This window comes from Filicampus tigris, chromosome 16, assembly GCF_054856515.1.
Source record: "Filicampus tigris isolate MCC_2025a chromosome 16, RoL_Ftig_1.0, whole genome shotgun sequence".
Taxonomy (NCBI): domain Eukaryota; kingdom Metazoa; phylum Chordata; class Actinopteri; order Syngnathiformes; family Syngnathidae; genus Filicampus; species Filicampus tigris.
In genome coordinates this window covers 10,041,479-10,062,456 of record NC_141232.1, presented here as the reverse complement: position 1 = coordinate 10,062,456, position 20,978 = coordinate 10,041,479, and the positions used below count along the sequence as shown (strand labels likewise).

Here is a 20,978-nt window from a genome sequence, read left to right as displayed (position 1 = left end):
ATGGTGGAGATCAGTGCTCTACTCAGTGCCATACAGGTTCCTACAATTTCATGCATCGCGACACAAGCACTGCGTGTATTGATAAATGGTGAAATGTTTGGGACTGTCTGTATGTAAACATGGAGAAGGACGGCAAGTACTTCCCGTGACTCCAATGTACACTTTGCTCCATTAACATTTATAGTGGTATGCTGTTTGCTCATGTGCGTCTGTAACGCATGAATGAACAGCGCCAACCCTCACATCAGGGCAATTGGATCTAATGTGCGTTGCCTTGTATCTCTAACCCCACCAGTGATGCCTGGTCAGCAGCAGCAGATGACACCCTTTGCGCACCCATCTCCTGCAGTGCTGCCAGTGTCCGTGAATGCGTGCGCGCCTGCTATGCCAGCGCTGACCTTGCAGCAGAAAGCAGTAAGAGCCATGGCAGCGCACTCTCCAAAGCTCATTTACAAAGACACGCGCTCCGACAGGGGCGTACACAACACGCTCCCGCGTTCAATCTGAGTCTCGGTCCACACTGGCGCTCAAGACTCGCCTCGGGCCTGCTGGCGGCGAGCAGCCTTCTTACAAAGCGAGGGAAAGAGGATGGAAAGTGGGCAGCGGCAAGGGGGTCGGGAAAACTATAGTCACATTCACTTAGATGCGCGGCCATTCATGAAGCTACAAAAGACGCAGACACTGGAAGGGAGTTGTAGCTCAGGGGTAAACGGTGAATAGAGGCATGCATATACACACGCACAAAGTCACTTCAAAGTAGCCGTCTAACTGTATTAGTGTGGGCCGGGCCTTTGCTACCTGGGCCTTTAGTGGGTCTTGCCCGATTTAGTCCACTTCCATACCACGACGTCGCATTTATAGCGACCATCAGTACTATACAAAAATGCAATATCATAGTATGCGGCGTGTATACAGTATCTTCTGGAGCATTTCGGAATCAATATTGATCTATTATCATGACAAAAACAAACAGTTCACATAAAATAATATTGTACCACATATAATTAAGTTAACTGTATAGACGTTTTTAGGAGCCAAAACCGGGTGTTTGCATATTCTCCCAGAAATTTGAAATTGAATTGGTTAAAGGGTGTCTCATTGCTAGTAGTTTAAATGACATTGCCCGGCCCGATTGATTCTGAAGGCCCAGGGCAGATTACAGTGACATGGCAGCATAGGCTGAAATCTGATGGGACATAAATACAATCTCATGCAGCAAATATTAGAATTTTGGTCGTAATTTGAGGGCAATGCTTCTGATGGTGTTTAGGACAGCAGAGAAGACCTTGTTGCCACTGAAGTGTATTTCAGCAAATATTCATACTTGAAGGAATTACAAAGGCAAAAAATACCAAAACAAATTGTGTTTGACATCAAAGCTTCAACTGCATTTTAAAAGGCTGGCAAAGAAAGTGAAGGTAAAGGCGTGCAAATGCATATTAGAGTACCGGTAATCGACATCTGAAACTTGTGCTTTCTTTGATCCGACTGGCTTTGATCGCTGATCAGAATCTACATGATCAAAGTATTCCTTTTCATCTCAACTGTTTGGACACATCATACAAACTTTTTTTTTCCTTTTTTCTTTTTTCTTTTTTGCATAACTTCACTGTTAGTGTTCAGTCGTGACCAGGATTCCAGCAGAGATGTGATGGGTGAGTTAATATCAAATTAAATACAGTGAAACCTTGAAGTTTGAATGGCCCAAAAGTTGGAGCGGAACCAAAATTTTGGTGAAAAGGAGCCCCCAAAATGTTGTGTTAGTGGAAGTTGATCGACAGAAACCTGTTTAAAATGCTAGGCGGGCCGGCCTATAGGTGATTACTATGTGGTCTGGCCGGACATAAAGACGGATAGACGGATGGCAGGAGGGTACCCCGGCTGCAGACAGAAAGCTATAAACGGACTGGGAAATTTTAGTCAAATGTCCAGCTCTGGCAACTCCAGTTTACCTTTCAACTTTGACGAACAGTCTTTCTTAGCAGTGAGTTGATGAGCTGGCAATTCTGAGAGGTGCCGCTTGATTTGATATGGATTATGGATTAAATGAAATGAAGTGTTAAGGACTGAAGGTCAGATGAAAGCAGAGAAAGGACGACGCTGTGCGGGCATGAGGAGCAGGATGTGGCCGAGGTTATGAAGCCGGTGGGAGGATGGACGGAAATTGCTTGTTTTGCTGCTTCGCGTTTAGCCTAAACTCAGCTATTGCGATTAGCTATCATTCACACCGTTGGTTGATTATGCAATTCCGTTTGACGGTTGACAGTCCATTTCTTCACGTTAGTTAAGTCTTCTCAGATAACTGCTTTGCAATGCGAGGGCACACGCTTTCCTTTTCCCAATTCCCATGACTTTGACTTAGTCTTTTCAGATTGTAAAGGGAATACGTTGACACTTATGATGCTATTCCTAAATTTCCATGTGCATATATTGAAGTACCTGGAGTGACAGTTTATTTTTGAAGACCCCTTTAAAGTTTTATACATTTTATAATCTGATGCCAATTATGCTGTTATGTCATCTCAAGTGAAAGAAAATGCAGAGTCAGAGCTACGAATGCTGATTTATATTTGTTGGCCAACTAACCGCTTGACCTATTATTGATGCTTTTTACCGCGTGACTCTAAAAATAAAATGACTGTTTTCCCAAGTGATGAAGGCTTTAAGTGGCCTTAACAAAATAGGTCACATCCTCATCTTCTTTAATTTTTCTTTTCCTTAAAAAAAAGAGCAGGCTCTAAATTAAGAAAAGTCTCAGTCCATTTTCACTCGCACTCTGTTCCCATCTGACCATGGCTTTGCTAATGATCTCATTTAAGAGGTCATGGCTTTTCTAATTAGAAATGAGTTGAGTCTTTGTGCTGGGCTAACCTTGGTGTCATTCTAAAGTTAGTTAGATCTCTTGTCACTGCTGTTTTTGGAAACACTTTCCAAAATGATGGTACAGCAATCTCTTATGGCAGGATACTTGCCAGCAAAACCACTACGCAGTTTTGTTTTATACACGGGGATGCCAAAATATTTGTGATACATGGGATTGCAAGCTCTACATTTGCTAACAGATGTAATATTGACCTCATACATTTGCTTTTTATGTCACGACATGATGAATGGCCAGTTGCTGCTTGGCAAGACTCAATCCGAACCGTCCTATAGACCAGTTTTTTATTTGAGCCATGCATGACACTTTGTTTTTTTCATGAGGAAAAATCTTACTGCACACCATTTAACAAAAATGTTTCAAAAAATGGATACGCAGGTTAATTATGTACTTCTGCCATCAAGTGAAAGAGCATTTAATTGTGCCTGTCACTATATGTCACTAGCATAGATAGTTGAACAATATTGTATTATTATTATTATTTGTAGTCAATAGTTAATACTTTCCAGACCAATTGAATAATTTCCCTCGGCACACCTGATGAGCGCTGGTTGGGAATTACTGCTGTAGACCAATGAACGAAATTGTCTTGCAGTTTTAAGTGGCAAACTAGGCCCTGACAGCTTTCTCTGTTAAATATGAAATACAAATTTTGAAATAAAAAATAGCACCATCTGCTGGCTCTGTCCTGTACCTGTAAGACAAAGTCATGAAGCAATGCAGGAGATGCAATTTGGTACTACCACCTGAGACCTCACATTCCAGTCCTTATTACATGACAAGTCCATCTGAGAACATTCTGCCTCCCCATCACATCACTTTTTCCAAACATTGGCCAAACGGCAGCGGCGGATATTTCTATATTTGCCGTTCCAGCCCCCTCATAATTCCTTATTAGTGGGTGGCACCCATGCAGCATGGGTGCCATTTCCACACACAGTTTGGCTGACAATGACTTGTTCCACCATTATCAGCAGGCAACACGCACAATTATAAGGCCCAAACTGGTCACGTCGGGCACATTTTTCACTGATTAAGCTGCATATCAGCGAGCCTGTCAAAGCTTTTCCACATGCCATCTGCCTCAGACAATTGCTGTCTTTGACCTTGGAATAGACCACCCACAGCAAAATATCAAAGTTTGAGCGGATTTGAGAGTAAAATGATCCAGTGTATGCCAGTTATATTACAGTTAGAGATCAGCAGTTTATTGTCACTGTCCATTTATGATTATGACCAGCTGTTCACCCCAAAATGTGAGAGCAAAGCATCCAAATGCAATTATAAGACAGCGCCATGTGCCAAAGTCAGTTTCTGTCACCTCAGCAAAAAATACATTGTCTTCCACTTTATTCTCTTATCATCTCGCTTTAATTAACGTCCTTTAACAAGTGCCCCGAACGCGAGGTTAATTGTACTTTTCGTGACAAAATCAGCGCAAATGCAAATTCTCTCAGGGCGACCTCTGTTCCGTGCTTGCCAACGCTGTTTTAATTATTCAGGCAAAATGGCAGAGAAAGCGTAGCGACGAGGTGGCCTTACGCTCATAAGTCATAGCGTATCGTGCAATTTGCTCGTCTGCTTCCTTGCCTGAGGAAGTTGACAATTTTAACAATAGTCGAACGCACTGAGGAAAGATAGGGACGTTATACTAAAGAAAGATGTCGTGTCACATTACTGCTGAGGGAGTGCTCACCACATTAACTCACTTCATGACTGCTGACTTTCCTGGCACACTCATACATCACATGCAAACATCTCTTTTCCATGACAAAATTGACTGAGTACTGGGGAAATTTACAATAGCTGCCAAACAAAAAACAAAACATTGTAAAGATGATGTTGAATTAGACCTTACAGATGTAAGTAGTCCAGTGAAGATTTTTATACTCACTTTTGATTGATACTGTGAAAGATGAAAGAAAGAAATGAAATGAAAGATGGCGGACTGGTAGTTGAGGACAAGCACGATAGAAAATGAATGGATGAATGTGTCATGTTGCATAATGAGGTGTGACTATATTATGACCAGGCACAAATTTAGCAGCCACTATGTCGAAAATGTCTAACCTGGTTTTATTGCAGGACCATATTATAATTATGGTTGCCCTCAGGAGGCCGGTTAAAAAGGTGTAACCCCGTAAATGTATGACTGCAAGGGTTGTAACGGTACCCCAAAAATCACTGTTCGGTACCTACCTTGGTTTTATGGTCATGGTTTGGTTCACATTGTGTTCAGTAAAGACACAAAATGCAAAACAAACTGCTTATGTTTTGCGTAAACTGACAGATTTAATGTTTTGGTTTTAGCCAGAAAGCGAGATGCACCATGTTTGTTTATGGACCAGGTGATATGATTGCCCCTGCATTTTTTGAATTCTATTTATTTACTCATTTATTTTAATGAAGGATAACTAGTTTTGAACAGAGGTCAAGGAATCCAATTTCCAATTTGCATTGTCGCCATTGTTTGCCCTTGGCCCAGTATCCATTCACAGCATGCTATTACAATGTATGAAATATAAAGGTGATGTCAGGGGCAATCATGTGACAGGTCCCATATCAAATCACAATCCAGCAAAACTCCCCTGTCAGCTGTGTGCTGTCAGTCAGAGCCAATGAGAACAGTCGCAGTCGCACCTTGCTTGGCACCATTCCACACCTGTTTCCAACTCTCTCCGCTTCTCTGTCCCTCTTCATGTCTTCCTGTCATCAAGTCAGCCCTCCTCCCCGGGAGCGTTATATCACACGTGACATTTCACACTCCACAGAGCTTGTTAAATTACAGAATTCCCCAGGAAATCAAGTGTGGCATGTTAACATCTATTCCACCTGACTGATATCTAATAGGCAAATGGTGATAAGCTTTAGGCTGTGTGTTTAAAAGACAATGATCTGGCAAGGAAGTATGGGAGGGGGGCAATAACGGTGTGTGGATGGTTATGGGTGAGCCACTGGTGTGTTGGCATCTCATCTGACATGCAACAGCTATTGTAGTGGATTTTATAGCGGTCAACAATATAGAGAAATATCAAATCGTTATTATGAAAAATCACATATTTACTGACTGCATATTTAATATTTAATCCAGGATGCCCTCATTTGTTTGAAATTCAAAACTATTTTTCACATATTAAATACAGTAATATAAATCATCAGTTGCATCATGTAACATCATGTATCAAATAACCTTTATTAGCTGTGGGGATAATGTTTAAAGTACTGTACTTCAACGACATGGCACTCTGTTATCGTAGAGAGGCGCACGTGTGCTCGGTGTAAATACTGGTGCATCTTCATTTTTGTGCCGGGGTAAGTGTGGTTTACTGTGTTTGGGAATTTGGCAGGCTGCCCTACGCCATGCTGGGTGCTCCGACAGACAGACAGACAGAGGGCATTTTCTACTACACGCCCCTGGCGCACCTGACAATTTGGTGACAGCAAGTAGACTATACCTAAAAATTGTCCGGGAAGGCAAGTTGACTGTGTTCACTCCCACAACAGCACAAATGCCCGTTTCTAATTGCACCTGTCTATGAAACTAACAAAAGATATAAAACTCCACCCAAGCGCCCAGTTTGACTGCACTTTGCGCCAGACTTAAGCTGGGCACAGAAATAGGGCCTTTCGAGTTCATACTCATGATTTTTTAACTAAAGAGTATAAGGTGTTCCTCGGGCAACAATTCTGGGTCCTCTTCATATCCAAATTGCTCATCATTCAGTTGAGCTTTACAATCATGCATTTGAAAGTTTATTTAAAAAAAATAATCATTTTGTATCTATAGATATGGCCAAGCATAATCAAATATTGAGGTGTACATCAGTGGTGTTTTTTTGTTTTTTTTTAATCTCTGTTTGCACCGCAAAGCAGTAGAAATCCACTTTTTTTTTTTTACCCCCTAAATGTATTGCGACTTTAGACAAAAGCCTGTGCATCACTCTCGTCCTCTCTCTGGATAGTCATTATAATCCACCTGAGAATGTATCTCAAGTCTCTTTGCCCTCCAGGACACAGCTGTTCATCCTGAAGGGCAGATTTTGTCAGAGGACTGGCTGATGCATACGACAATGTAGCGCAGCACCGACAGATGCAACTAGTGAGAAAGATTTAAGGAGACAAAAAGCTTATATCTGGTGCAAAATCATCACACTGACAAGCTGTTATCGTGAGCTGCACCAAGCATACCAAAATGTGCTTTAATGTGCCATTCGCTCATTATCATCATCATCATCATCATCATCATCTTCATGATCAACAGCAATACAATGTGCACCGCACGTCATGTAATGCATGTGTAGTGTACAAGAAAAAAAAAAATTAAAAAGGGTCTGCACTGAAGACTCTCCAGCGCTCGTAAAGGAATGTAATGGATTTCCCCCCTTACACACGCATGCACACACGCACACAAACACACACACACAGTGACTCACAGTTTTCAGACAACCAATCACCATCGCCAGTTTTCAGCTCCGGTTTGTGAATGGGATTTTGGCTCTGTGAGAAGCGTGCAGTTATATCAAGTGGAAAAAATGCTACAATCCTGTAATCGTAGTTGTACGTTGTATTTTCGCTAAGGGCCATCTATTTGATTTTTATGTGGTAATTATTTGGTCACATGCTTCTGATATGACTTGTTTAACTGCTTTTGACTCCCTTTAATGGTGGCATACATTCATTGTGACTTTTGATTTAACTCTTTGCCGCATCATCATCGCCCTTGTCTACCACTGCTTGTCTTTTAAGTGTTTTTCTACACTATTCTGTACTTATGCACACCAACATCATTCACTGTATCTTTCTCCTCTTCCTTGACTTTCTTTCTTTCTTTCTTTCTTTCTTTCTTTTTTCTTTCTTTCTTTCTTTTTTTCTATCTTTCTTTCTTTCTTTCTTTCTTTCTTTCTTTCTTTCTTTCTCTCTTGTGTTCAGCCCATCTGCCCCAAAAAGCACAAAATGATCAACAGTCACACTTACCTGCAATGACAGAGACTTAGTCCTGAGTGCCTGTGAGTCCTCAGCGGTTGGACGGAGAGCAGCGAGCCTGCAAAGCTGCTGATGGGCGAGACAAGTGGAGGACAGTGAGAAGGAGAAAGAGACTGCAAGACAACTGAAGAGAGGTATAAAGAGAAAGTGGATGCCGTGCGATCTAGGAGGAGGAAGACGAGGAGGAGGCTGGCTGGAGGTGAGATGAAGGGGAGAAAGAGAGAGGAGGGAGGGATGAAGGGGGATGGAGGAGTAGAGGGAGGGAGCGCTGGATTGGGATAGGAGGGGATTGTGTGATGTTGAACAGGAGGAGGAGGAGAGAGGTGGATGAAGGCAGAGAGGAGAAGAAATGGGGTAAAGGTAGGAGGGAAGGGATGAGTGCTAACTAAATCAGGGAGAGGGGAAGAGAAAGAAAAGCCCAATGAGTAAAAATGCGTAAAAAATGCTTTGTTAACAAGTGGAACCTCCTGGCCAAAAAATATAACTGAAACTCATCAGATGCATCCCGTCTCTGGAGACAAAGATGTCCATTCAATCACACTGTAATCCAATAATGTGTTTCAGTGTATCCACATTGGAGCAATAACTCACTGCACCGAGGGAATTTGAAAAAAAAAAAGAAAAAGACAGGAAAAGGTGAGGAAGGCTAAAGATAGTCTGGATCCAAAAATGAAATCCATGGATCATTGTGGGGTAAAAAGATGGAGTGATGAGTCCATAGGAGAGCAAAGAAATAGAAGACAGACTCAGGAATGAAAGGGTGTTGAACTGAAAAGTAGAGAAAGGGTGAAAAGATTGAATGGTGAATTATGATATTATGAAAATCCACTGAGCCATCTTTTTCCTTTCAAACTTTAACTTGATGTGCATGTGACCTGAAAGTGTTTTTTTTTTTTTCTTGCTCCAGTCTCCTCGGCCATGTTTGACATTTACAATGGCTCTCTCAAGGCCGAATGCACAGAAAATGTGCAGCCATGAAAAACGGCTCCAGGATACAAATGTGAATGATCTCAAATTACGGGTCAGGTCTCCTTCACGCTAAGACACCAGGGGGGCTTTTATCTACCACGTGTGGTGCATTTGCACATTTTAAAGCAGCAAAGCTTTCAAAAGTCTGAGTTGGCTCCAAAACTGCTGGCGTAGATTTATTCACCCGAGGTGTAGATTTAATCCCGGTAGGTGTAGACTCATTTTTTTTTTGCCTCAAGGTCACATTGGTTGAGCGAAAACAAACAAAAAACAAAAAAACAAAGAATTTTGGAGCCTCTTTTCTCCCAGACACATGAATGGTTTTTCCTATACGTGCACCGCAAATGGCTGATGACCACTCAAGGGTGCCTCTCGCCTCAAGGTAGTTGGGATGGGTTCCAGCACATCCACAACTCTAATGAGGATAAGCGGTGTAAAAAAAAGAAAAAATGTATGGATGGACGAAGTTGTTTTATGATGTATGGCATCATCCCTATGTCTTTAATGATAATGGTATCCTAATAAATATTCATCCATCCATTTTCTCTTTCTGCTTGTCCTCTTTTAGGGTCCTGGGAGAGCATAAAAGATTTTTTTTTTAACTGTCATTTATGAAGCATAACAATCTCTGTCAAATTGACTGCGCGTAGCAGTTTGAATTCAATATCGGCGATGATGGTAAAATGCTTTCTAAACAGCTCTCAAATCTGTGTTTTGTTAAAAGCCGTTTACTGATAGATTTTGCATCTAATTAACCTTCATTTTTCAGCAAGGAACCATATTTGGTAAGAAGCAAGTGTCCAAAATGGAAGTGTATGTTTTGCCACTGAGCCCAGTCATCAGCAAAGAAAGGTAATCACTGCCATATCAAATAATAGAATCGACCTAATTTAACATCTTAAATGCATTGTAATGGCGTGGAACTATAGTTCAATGTAATTCAAATAATATTATATTGAAGAAGTCACAGGCATGCTGTGCCCGTGGTCAGAATTAAACCTATAAGCGAGGAGTTTTAAGAATAGTTTTTTATGAACGAATATTTTAAAAATGCAGTCAGTTTTGATGGTTTGTTCAACAGTTTTGTTTGAAAGGATAGGTTTAAGGAAAGTTATTAGAACAATCTTTGAATCTAAATATACTTTCTATTTGATGACTTTACATTAATTTCAAAATGTAACTCAAGTAAATATATGTTTCGAGCTAGATAGTAGAGGTAGAAAAATAGGATTGATGACAGAAAACTGTGCACTTCATTTGTTTTGTTTTTATTCTATTATCGCTTGACAGCTCTAATATGTGCTGTATATTTAATATCAACTGCCAAGGGCCTTGGCAGAGTGCTTTAATGTGCTTGATCGTTTGTCTTTTTTATGCCTTACTGCGTGTGCACTCTGATGGCTAATTTAAATCTACTGTATGCATTGCAAACAATGGGCAATGAGAAATATGGGCACATCTCCGACCTTGCCGTTGACGTTTGTGTCGACTTTAAAACCTTTCAAGTCAACCTGTGCACGCCCAAGTATCCCCAGCTATAAAACTCTTGATTGCATTCTCTCAAGCAAAACCGCAGAATTTATTTAAAATCATTCTCCAGACACCTAGACTTGTCTTAATGCTTTGTAGGGGAGCTCTGGAGAACAGTGACAGACTATCGTCCGTACATGCCGTTCTATTGGAGTGTGCATGTCATTTAAATGGCTGCATGCTCCACAGCTGACACAAGGCTATTTCCATTCCCTGTATTCTTCTCGAGTGAAATTGGGCTGTAATAGAGTGAAATTGTGCTGTGACGGCAAATATTGCCAAGTGTGTGAATGTGTCGAATGCGTGCGTGCGCGGTGATAGAAAGAAACTCGGCATGAATGAGACGGGATAAAGAGAGTTAGATGTGTCTCCTCCAGCTGTTTATCAGCTGGCAGCACTCTCTGCGCATACTTTATCTCCACCATAATAAGTATGCCTTCCTTAATAATGTGTCCGATAATTGACTCCCTTCCTGCACAGGCCCCAGGCTCTCTCTCTCTCTCATTCTCTCTCTCTCTCTCTCTCTCGCTCTCTCTCTCTGTTACACACAGAGAATTGATTGCATTCATTTAGATTACGCTCTCATCAGTCTCAAAGTAAATTGCCACAAAAGCAACGCTATCAGTCAAACAACAGTAGATTGACGCAGTCATTGAAATGTTGTTCGTCTATTTTCGGGCTGCGGACTTTATTAACAGCTCGGCGACGTTTGATAAATATGACTGACGCTCGGGTTATTATTCCACATTAAGGATAATCCATCTCCTGTTTGTAGGAATTAAACCAGAGGTACAAATAGAATTCCATTCCGAAGTTGTATTGTTTGCATTGCATACCGGAAAATAATGAATCAAATTCCGCTCGCTCAAGCACTGAACAATATAAGCGCTGTAGAAAATGGATGGATGGATGGATCGATAAGAAAAGTCCAAAAAGTCTCATGCCGCCTTCCTGTGTAGCTTCTTGGTGGAGGGTAGACATTCAACAAATGAAAATCCACATTAACTCCAACTTTTGCTACGGTTTGGATCGTTTGGGGCTTAATGTTGATGAATGTTTATTGGAATTGACTCAGATAAAGCACAGTGGGTCGCTTATTTCAACAACAACAAAATACCAGTACGCGAATCAACAGGTACTCAAAGTCAGTCAAGTGGCAAATTAGGGAACCTCCACTAATTCAACTCATGACCAACCAGTTTCAAGTCTCATGGTTCAAGAGAGACTAAAAAAGGAAGTTGTTGCAATGTTGGACACGGGAATGGCAAAACTATAAAAATGTGCAGGAATCAACGGAATGAAAGCGGTCTATCATCACTCTATATATGAAGACTTAAAAGTTTGAAATAAGGCAATCGGTGCAGGTGTGGTAACAATAGCAACAGAAACATGGGTGAAAAATCCACAAACCAGTCCCTGGTGGTTTTGGTGATGATTTTCTTTGGTGAGAGTTCCCCATTGTTTGACAGAACCATTCAGAGGAAGGAACTTAATTGTTCTCAACATCTCGAGAGAAAGCTAGTCCAAGTTTTCCCAGCCTGTCTGGACCAATGCCAAACCTGCTATAGTGTAGTTGTTGTGACAGCAGGGTACCAATTATTGTTGCGAGGCTAGGAAACATACACTTGATTTTATCTCATTTGTGTATACGCGTGTTTTATCTGTTTTGTTGTGCTACACACTGGATTAGCGGTTGCAAGTCAGCCTCACATTTCTGATATTTGGGGTGTGCAGGTTTTCCCCAGTTACTCCAGCTTGCTTCCACATTCTAAAAACACGCATGTTTGGTTAATTAAATTGTCCGTGCCCGTAGGTGTGAATGTTGAAGTGGACAATGGACGGACATATGTCAAAGTCAAATGCGGAAATGGTCATTGTTGAAATGACTCTGAATGAAGATATGTCTTTGTTAGGCAGGAGTCAGAGTTGGCGAAAAAGAAGAAGAAAACACAAAAAAACTCAACAGAGGCGTGTGATACAGCACTTGAATTCTTAGACTCACAAGCATATTATACGTGTTTAGGCACTGTGACTCAAACAAAGTGCATCAGACCGAATGTTGTTTGTTTCTAATACTGCCTGCACTGTGTAGTGAAATAATAAGCAAAATATTAAAAACACCTCTCAGTAAGATTTTTTTTAGCATCTACAGTCTCTGGCATAGTGAATAAACTATCTGGTGATGGTTAGTCAAGTGATACAACCGTCATGGTCTCAAAGCAGCCATTGTGGTTTGAGCTGTTTGGAGGAACAATCTCTCACAATTTAGTGAGAAACATAAAATAGGTTGCAATCGCTGAACCCCTTGTGAAATAGCTGATTAAGCAGTGAATAAAAGTTTACACCAAGGCACAAAAGAGGAACTTGTAGAGAACAACAGGAAACTCCCCCAAGTTCTCGGTGAAAAAGAAGACTGAGAAATGGTGAGAGTCAAGAAGCCTTCATCAAGTGAGGTAAGTCCCTCATATAACTTTGTCACCGTTTGTCAACTTTCACAATGTCATTATCGTCCTCAAAAAAATAAAAATAAAAACTAGAGGTACATGTCTTAATAATCCACAATGGTGCTTTTCAACTTTTTTTTACAGCAAAGAACAACTCTGGAAACTGGAATATTTTCGCATTGTTCTTAGTTGATTTTTCTAATATGTTTTTGATTTCTTCTGTAAATTAGATTTGAGGAATTATTGGATATTTTTGTTCTCAGAATTATAGTGTAAAGATGTTCCTCGGGGAGATTTGGGCATGCCGATTTAAAATTTACAACAGTGGAACCTTTCTGGAAGAGTAATTAGCACTTGTGTCTTAGAGGAGAAATATTCCTGGTTTGTTTGCAGCTTTGACCACTCTTAACACCTGACTTTGGCACTTTCTCTGGTTGGTCTGATTTACCCCACAACCAAAAATGTGGAAGGTCAATTTCCAGTCAGTTCCTTGATCAAAGTAGTGACACAAGATTGGGATTTGGTCTCCAAGCGTGACACGGTTGCTGCCCATCAGAGATTTGTTTAAATGCAGAGAATCTTACATGCAGTATGTAACAAATTGGGTACTTTTACTTTAAATTTATTAGAATACAATACAATCTGCTCAGTGATGCTGACTTTCAAGTTGCTGTAATTCCAAAACCAATTTTCACATAGGAAATAAAGTGAATTCGTTTGTTCCAGGAGACTGGGCATTCAAGTTTGCCACTTAAGGGGAAGCAGCCACGACCTCATCAAAAGTTTACCACTGTATTACATTTTGGCCGGGTTGGGGGTAATATAAAACAAGTAAAACTGTTAAGACGTAAGGTTTGCCAGTCTGCCACACCGATCGCATTGGTCAGACACGCACACAAACACACCGGCAGTGTGAATTGATCAACTTGAAGGGTCCACAGGGGGAAACCAGCACCCAGGGCACCGGAGCCACTACTTTCACCACTCAACAGCAAGGGGGACAACAATGCAATTAAAATGAACAAAACAATGTGGCAAATCAATTGTATAAACCAATATGTACATAATTATCAATCCAACACTGAGTTGGAGCTGATACATAGAAAAACAGGTCAGGGTAAGAAATTTACGAGGTGCTGTGGTTTTGGAATTTATAAGAATGAAATTAGTCAAATCCAATGTAATGCAGTAAAGAGTAATTCAATCAAGGAAAATTGGTAGCACAAATATTTAGCCTTTGCTTTACATTTGTGAAGCCGGTTCCAAACTGACTTCCACTGAGAACCTCTCAGTTGAATGTCAAATAAAGTGATGTAGCCTGCTTTGCAAATACTGTATGTTATTTTCAAGGCACGCCTATTTTCTCACATGAGGGGAGTGCAGTGCAGCTTGTGGATTTTACACTACATTGTGTATTCTGCCACACACTCTAGTCTTTGTAGGTATTTTTATGTTGCTGTGATCCCAAAGGAATCATTTTGTTTATCAGGACTTAACACACACAAGGCAGAGAACAAGCCAGCGGATGTGGTGGGAAAAAAAAAACAAAAAAAAAACCTGCAGACAAAGAAGAAGTGAGGGCGACAATGTGGTTGTGACTATGTTCTTCATGATTTCGCGGAAATTGACTTTTTGTTACTTTCTTTATGCCTTCCTTCTGATCAGCAGACTTGTGAATGATGTCAAAACACACATTTTACTGAGAGCAACCCAAAGATATGAGGGGAAACGTCCTTTACCCAAGAACGATGCCTCTTTTCTGGGTGCTGCTTTGGTTGCCGCTCCCCTCTCTGGCTCTCCTCTCTCATCCAGACGGATGTGTCATTCATGACACCTACAGCTCACATGATGGTAAGCGACGTTTTCTCATTAGAGTTTGCAAAGTTAAGCACTAATTTATCCTCAAATTTGGCTGTTCTGCAAATTCTTGAGTAATATAACAATTGCACTTTTGCACTAATAACAGTGCATTAATGTAGACGTGCGGATTTAGACGGTTTCCCGACCTTTATTAAGCCAAGGCGCTTTTTTTTTTTACATTAGAAAAAATGTCGCACCACACACCACCAAAAAAAACTGAAATAATGATCTTGTCTCAAAGTACTCATGAATTAAGTGTGAAATCTGGACCTTTTTATTTGAACACAATAAGCAATTGAAGACTAACACACACGCAGATCTTAGAATAATAACCTTTGGACCAATGAAGTGAAATTGGATCTTTTCCCGCTGCACTCCTGAAGATCACTCGCAGCACAGTGGCTGAGAATAACTGAATTAAGTAAACCATGTTTGCGTGTCATGCAGCGGTAATGGAGTCATTGCAGTGTCATAACGACTATGAATCATACGTCTACTGCAAGTGGAGGGAGGGGCCACACATACGTGCGCCACTGCAGCTCTGGTTCCACACAGAAGGCAGCAGGTAAAGACAACTGAAAAGTCAGAAGCGAGGCTGTGGAAGAATGTCGCTGTCGGGTTGATGCATTTGCTTGCAGGGAGAAATGTGAGCCCTTTGGCGCCAAAGTCCGAGATGCGGACGGGTACAGGAGCGTCCAGTGTCGATATGAAACGCGCTCTTTTTCCATCGGCATCCAACACACGGTCTTCTTTGTCAAGGACGATGATGCACTCTGCTCATCTGCCCCACGCGAGCCCTTGACGCTTTCTCATCACGGTGACTTTGCATCACTTATTAATAACAATAAATACACGGCAGGCAGAAAACGATAACATCGATATGATTGTGTTTATGTGTTGCGCAAAAGTGAGAGCACGCACGCCGGTGGATTTGTCAAAATATGACACTGCAGATGGACAGCTGGGGATCAAATGGTCCAGTCCTTATCCCGCATCCTCTTCCCTGAACAAAAATATCGTGTACCAACTTGGCTACAAAGCAGAAAGACAGGATACATGGACTGTAAGCACAAGGCAGTCTCTGTAATCGGGAATTACTGTATACACTCACCTCACCTGATTGTGTCTGCAGATTAAGAATGTGACCAGGACAGATGTCGAACTAGAGACACGGCTGCTGCTTCCAGGTCACAGGTACGAGGCCAGGGTTAGGGGCCGGGTCAGCCTGGGTCAGTGGAGTCAATGGAGTCCCGTGGTGACGTGGAGGACTAAAGAAGGTGAGGCGCACCAACTAAAAGTGGGGATGAAATGGTTTCCGATTTGGAAAAAAAAAATAATAATAAAAAAATAATTGATGCCCCCTTAAAAAAGGGTAATAAATTATTGTATTAAAATTTTAAATATCACAATGTAATCTACAAACACTTTAATATCATCTCTAACTCATTTTATAACATTACCCTTAAAAATGATTGTCTTACAGATGATTTGGGGGAAAAAAGCACCTAAAGAATCACTGCACATAAGACTCTCCATAACTTTCACTAACAACCCAGGCTAAACTTAGCTTCTGCATGGAATACAAAGCTTGTCTCTTAGTCAAGATGGGTCCCTCAACTTTCAGTACTTCCTTGTTCTACATTCTTATCTAGAGTGGGTTTTGGCAGTATCTTATGGCATTTTATTGACTTTCACAAAGAGAACAAAAAACAGAAATAAGCAGAGCTGGGCATCGCCTAAGTGCCACCGAGTTCCCGTCTGCATATTTAAACGACCAACGTGGTCCCGGACGTCGACGAGGAACGGACTGCGACCACGTGGGTCATTTAAATATCATTTAAATATGCAGACAGGAACTCGATGGCGGTTAGGTGATGCCCAGCTCCGTAAATAAGTGAGTTTTTCACCAAACAGATGGCGATAGGTAAAACAGAAAAAAAGATGCAAAATGATGAATTGTGAACCACGGGGGGGGCTACTGAAGTTAAGAAAAATATCTTGTAGCATAATCTGGGTAAAAAAAACTACACTGTGTATTCTTGTTCATACAAGGTCTCTCTCTATCTCTCGCTCTCTCTCTGGCCATAGACAGTGGACATTTTCCCAGCTTGTATTGTGTGCTGGATGGCGAAAAGAAGGTGATGTGTAGCTGGGAGGTGAGCAGGGAGCTGGATCACATAATTACCTACCAGCTGGCGTGTCAACACAACCACACTACACCGTGAGTCAAGTGCGTGCATGCGTGCATGCACGTGCGTTCATAAAGTGAACCTGGTGGAAACTGCCCTCCATATGCTTATGCCCTGTCTTTTGTAATTCTTGCCTGTAGGTCTAAGATCTGCTGTATGAACCCGACAGTGACCTTTGACCCCAGTAGGCCGCTGGTGCGATACAGCTGCTCGCTGTTTGTCGCAAACCCTGCACATTTGCTTCTGGAACTTCAACCAACTCGCAGTGCAAAGACGTTCAGGGCCAATGAGCACAGTGAGTGATTGACGTGATGCCAAAAAAAAAAAAAAAAAACATATGGATCATGGTCAGAGCAATCACAGTGGTGAAATTTTTGAGCATCTCCACCTAGTGTTGGATGGCATAACTGCAGTCTTGTGTCTAAATGAAACTGAAGATGAGGAGATGATGTTTTGACTTAACTCTTGCGTACTGTTTAGTGCAAATGTGACCCATTTTGACATTTGACAGGAATAGAAATGCCCTAAATGTCATTCTTCCTTCGTGGAATTTGCTGATTTTTCCTTCCTAAAATGTCTGTGTGATGAATGGCAATAAGCATACTGTTGTCATGTGCAGTTTGTCCCAGGCCACCACAGCAGGTGAAAGTGAAAGAGAAAGACAACAACTGGGTTGTGGAATGGACTGAACCCAGCACAGCCTCAAAAATCAGACTGCATTATCAAGTGTGCTATTACGGGACTCAAGATAAGGTAATAAACAATAAGCCTTGAAATGAGTCCTTTTAAGTTATAACCACTGGGAAAGCTTATGCTCATAGATGTGTTTTATGCCCTCCATCTATTTGTATTCTTATTGTCAACTTCTCCTGTGCTGCTTTTATTACTGCCTGATTTTACATGAGATGTTTTTACCTAAAGTGATTTCCAGCTGGAGTTTGCATTGGGATGTTTCCCATTATGCCATATTGGTAGTGGCATAATCTTACAGAGAGTTGGACAAAAGCTCAAATCAGCTTTGATGCGGCTTCTTTTGCAGGGGGCCCCTATCCTGCTGAACATTTCAGAAGGCTCCACATCAGTGAGCATCCTGGGTGCATCTCTGAGCCCATCCAAGCACCACTGGGTCCAAGTCAGATCTGTAGTCATCCCTGGAGAGGGTTCACTCTATGAAGGAAGTCCCTCAAAATGGACCGAGCCAGAAGACTGGACCTCACATGCAGGTAGTGTGAATTATGTTCTTCTCTATTAATGATCGCCATGGATTCTAATACCATGACCCTGTTTTACGTCTCTGGTAGCCGCGTGGCCCATTACCACCATTGTCTATTTCTGCGTCGGTGTGACTGTGGTCATAGTCTTCATTATATTCTTCTGGACTGTTTTAACTTGTCAAAGGTACATTTATGCATTCCCTTTATTAAAACATATTGTATCAAATTGTTTGTTTTTAATTATATAGTTCACATGTTTATAATTGTGGTGGCCTGTTTGTGGCCTCATTGTTCCAAAGTTGAGGTTAGGGTTAAGCACTATATAAAAATTGATAGGTGGATACAAATGTGTTATTTCATATTTTATATATCTTAACCACACCAAAATTTCTTTATTTCGAATGTTCACTGTTTTGTAATATTTTCTGAAATTCCCAATTATCTTCAAATAGGAAATTTATTCTTTGGGTGGACACAGTTCCTTCTCCTGGCAAAAGCAAAATCTTGTCAAATATCAAGGTGGGAATATTTCATTTTATTTATTTTTTCCCATTTGGTTGGATTTTATGATGACAGAACAATATTTTTGTAATCCAGTCTGCCACCTGCCAGGCCCTGATGGAAAACGAGAAAACTTACATCTGCAAAGTGCAGCAATTGTACAGCTTATCTACATGGTAATATTTCTCACTTCTTGACTACTATTACAATTTAAAGCTTTGCTCCTCTCTCGTCAAACACAAGCCATAATGTATGAATTCATCGGTGAGATTACTGAAAATAGTCTTCCACCCCCAGCATCTCCCCGAGCTCCTCACTGTGGCCAACTGAGGGTGCAGAAAATAAAGATTTGGAGCAGGACCGACAGGACTCCAAGTGTAATAGCCTGCCCCTCCCTGCTGGGAAGGTTAATGGCTGTGACCTTCCAGTGCACTTCAGTGGCCCATATATCCTCTGTCAGGTCAGCTGCTAGTTACGTAAATGCAAAAATCTAAATAAAAAGCATGACGTTTAACATAAAATGTTCTAGCAACATTTTACGACCTTTCTGAAAACATTTGCTGAGATGATATCAAGTGCTATTCACATAAATACACACTATCGTAAGACATGTTATACTGACTTTTAGGTGTCTCCTTGTCAGTCGTTAGACTCCAAGGGCATGTGTGAAGAGACAAAGGAGAACGAAGTAACTTCAGCAGATGGTCCTTCATCTGTGGTCTTCTCCCTGAATGGAGAAAGTTACGTGTGCCTCCCACGTGGCAGGGTCTCCACTTCCACGTTGGATCTGGTGTCGCACTGGGATGCCAACACAAACGTCCAAAAGCGTGAGCAGAACCACCAGAGTGCAGATAACGCAGTGTGGTCCGATAAACTGGTCGACATCAGGCCCGACAGCGGTGACCCGCCTCCAGCATACGGCTCAGAGCTCTCCTGCCCCACAGTAAAGGCCTCAGGGTACTGCCTGCTGCCCCCTCCCTCTTAAGAGAAGTGGAGCTTGCTTAGCACAAGTCATTTGAGCATTTATTCAGTATCCTTGATTTCCATCTTAAGATCCACACACTAGTAGCGTGCACTCTTTGTCCTCAATAGTAAGACAATTCAGTGACTAGTAGCACAACTCAACTGGTTGAAATACAATATCTCACCATTTTTCCCCACTACTGATGAGTAGTTGTAGCCCATAATAATAGCACTAAAATGCCCGCTAAGAGCACTAGTAAGGCATTTTGAATTTACCAGTACGACTAGGAAGTATCAAAATGTTCACTAGTAGTACTGTTTCACCTTACTCATGAAACTACTAGTGAGCCAAAATGTCCATTAGTAGCACTGATGAGATGTTTTTCTACGAGTTATAATAAAACATATTTTTTGACAAACAACAGCATGTACACTACACCACTCGTGCCTACAATTACCAACAGTACAGTAAGTTAGTTAGAGGTGAGGCAAAAATTGTCTACTAGTACCATGATCAAGAGCCAGTCCAACTGCCTGTAGCACTAATTGGGATATTAGGACCATACTAGTACTACCCGCAAGAGAAACAATGCTCACTTGTTGAACAATTAAGTCAACGTGTAAGTAACACAAAAATATTGAATAAATGCTCAAACTGCTTGCATACCCAATGCTTACTAAAATAAAATTTTGAAAAAAACGTCAGATTAGTGTGCCACATCTGACCAGTGGGGAGCAGAGACCAAAAAAACAATTTGGGTATAATTAGTTGGATGTTATGTTTGGAAGCGGATATTAAAAATGGAAAAACAACTGGTTGTTTGATTTTCATTTTAAAACGGAAGCACATGTTGATTTTCTCGTTTGTTGTCTGGAACGAGTAAAGAAAAGTCTAACAACAGTTTGATTTTTAACTTTTATTTCTACAACGAAAATATCTTATAGCAGGGGACACAAATAGAAATACCGCTTGTCTATTTTGGGGGGGTTCCGGGAAGTTATCACCAACAGCATTTCTCTTACTGGCCAGGAGATGGCAATAGCGTAGCGCTTGAAGACGGTATCGTGAACCTTACTGTAATGCCATTTCTATCCTAACTTCCACAAACTCTAGCTACACGTGTAAAAAATGTTGGTATCACTGTTAATGAAATAAAGAAAATTATCATAAATTAATAAAATAAGAAAATCACTTTCTCACATCAGGATTTCTTCAAATTTCTTCAAACTTTTTCTTTTAAAACAAAACAAAGGTGAAGGCGATAGGGTCCGTGTCTCTTTTGGTCATTGGATATTATGTCTGGAAGCAGATATGAAAAATGGAAAAACGACTTGTTATCTGGTTGTCATTTTAAAATACAAACAACATGAAATATAGCTTGATTTTCCATTTTGTTGTCTGCGTGTAAGGAAAGTTCTAAAAGCGGTTTTATTTTCCATTTTT

General features: G+C 41.1%; 2 protein-coding genes across 6 annotated transcripts in view; one reads left to right on the top strand and one right to left on the bottom strand.

The window, feature by feature from the left end:
* The window catches only part of pvalb6 (parvalbumin 6), a 29,178-nt gene extending 21,086 nt beyond the window's left edge, over positions 1-8,092 (bottom strand). Inside the window, exon 1 of the mRNA XM_086054834.1 lies at positions 7,856-8,092. The gene's annotated coding sequence lies outside the window, so the exon portion shown is untranslated. The remainder of the gene's footprint in view (positions 1-7,855) is intronic.
* Positions 1,496-20,734, top strand: csf2rb (colony stimulating factor 2 receptor subunit beta). 5 transcript variants are annotated; one of them, XM_086054827.1, is made up of 16 exons: positions 1,496-1,655; positions 7,811-8,063; positions 14,476-14,658; positions 15,115-15,232; positions 15,306-15,484; positions 15,576-15,730; positions 15,800-15,944; positions 16,756-16,888; positions 16,997-17,151; positions 17,476-17,609; positions 17,896-18,079; positions 18,158-18,254; positions 18,523-18,589; positions 18,668-18,747; positions 18,869-19,031; positions 19,215-20,734. In XM_086054827.1, exons 3-16 carry the CDS (start codon positions 14,526-14,528, stop codon positions 19,554-19,556), a joined length of 2,085 nt encoding a protein of 694 aa, XP_085910953.1. In that variant the 5' UTR covers positions 1,496-1,655; positions 7,811-8,063; positions 14,476-14,525; the 3' UTR covers positions 19,557-20,734. The 5 variants fall into 5 exon arrangements, with proteins under 5 accessions (XP_085910953.1, XP_085910954.1, XP_085910957.1 ...); XM_086054828.1 differs by having other exon boundaries at positions 14,473-14,658; XM_086054831.1 differs by lacking the exon at positions 7,811-8,063 and having other exon boundaries at positions 1,633-1,655.
* Positions 20,735-20,978: the final 244 nt, after the last annotated feature.

Coding starts and splice junctions, on each gene's coding strand:
- csf2rb (XM_086054827.1), top strand. CDS start 14,526: ATGAGGGGAAACGTCCTTTACCCAAGAACGATGCCTCTTTTCTGGGTG. Junction 15,233..15,305: donor TTCCACACAGAAGGCAGCAG/GTAAAGACAACT, acceptor ATTTGCTTGCAG/GGAGAAATGTGAGCCCTTTG. Junction 16,889..16,996: donor CAACACAACCACACTACACC/GTGAGTCAAGTG, acceptor TCTTGCCTGTAG/GTCTAAGATCTGCTGTATGA.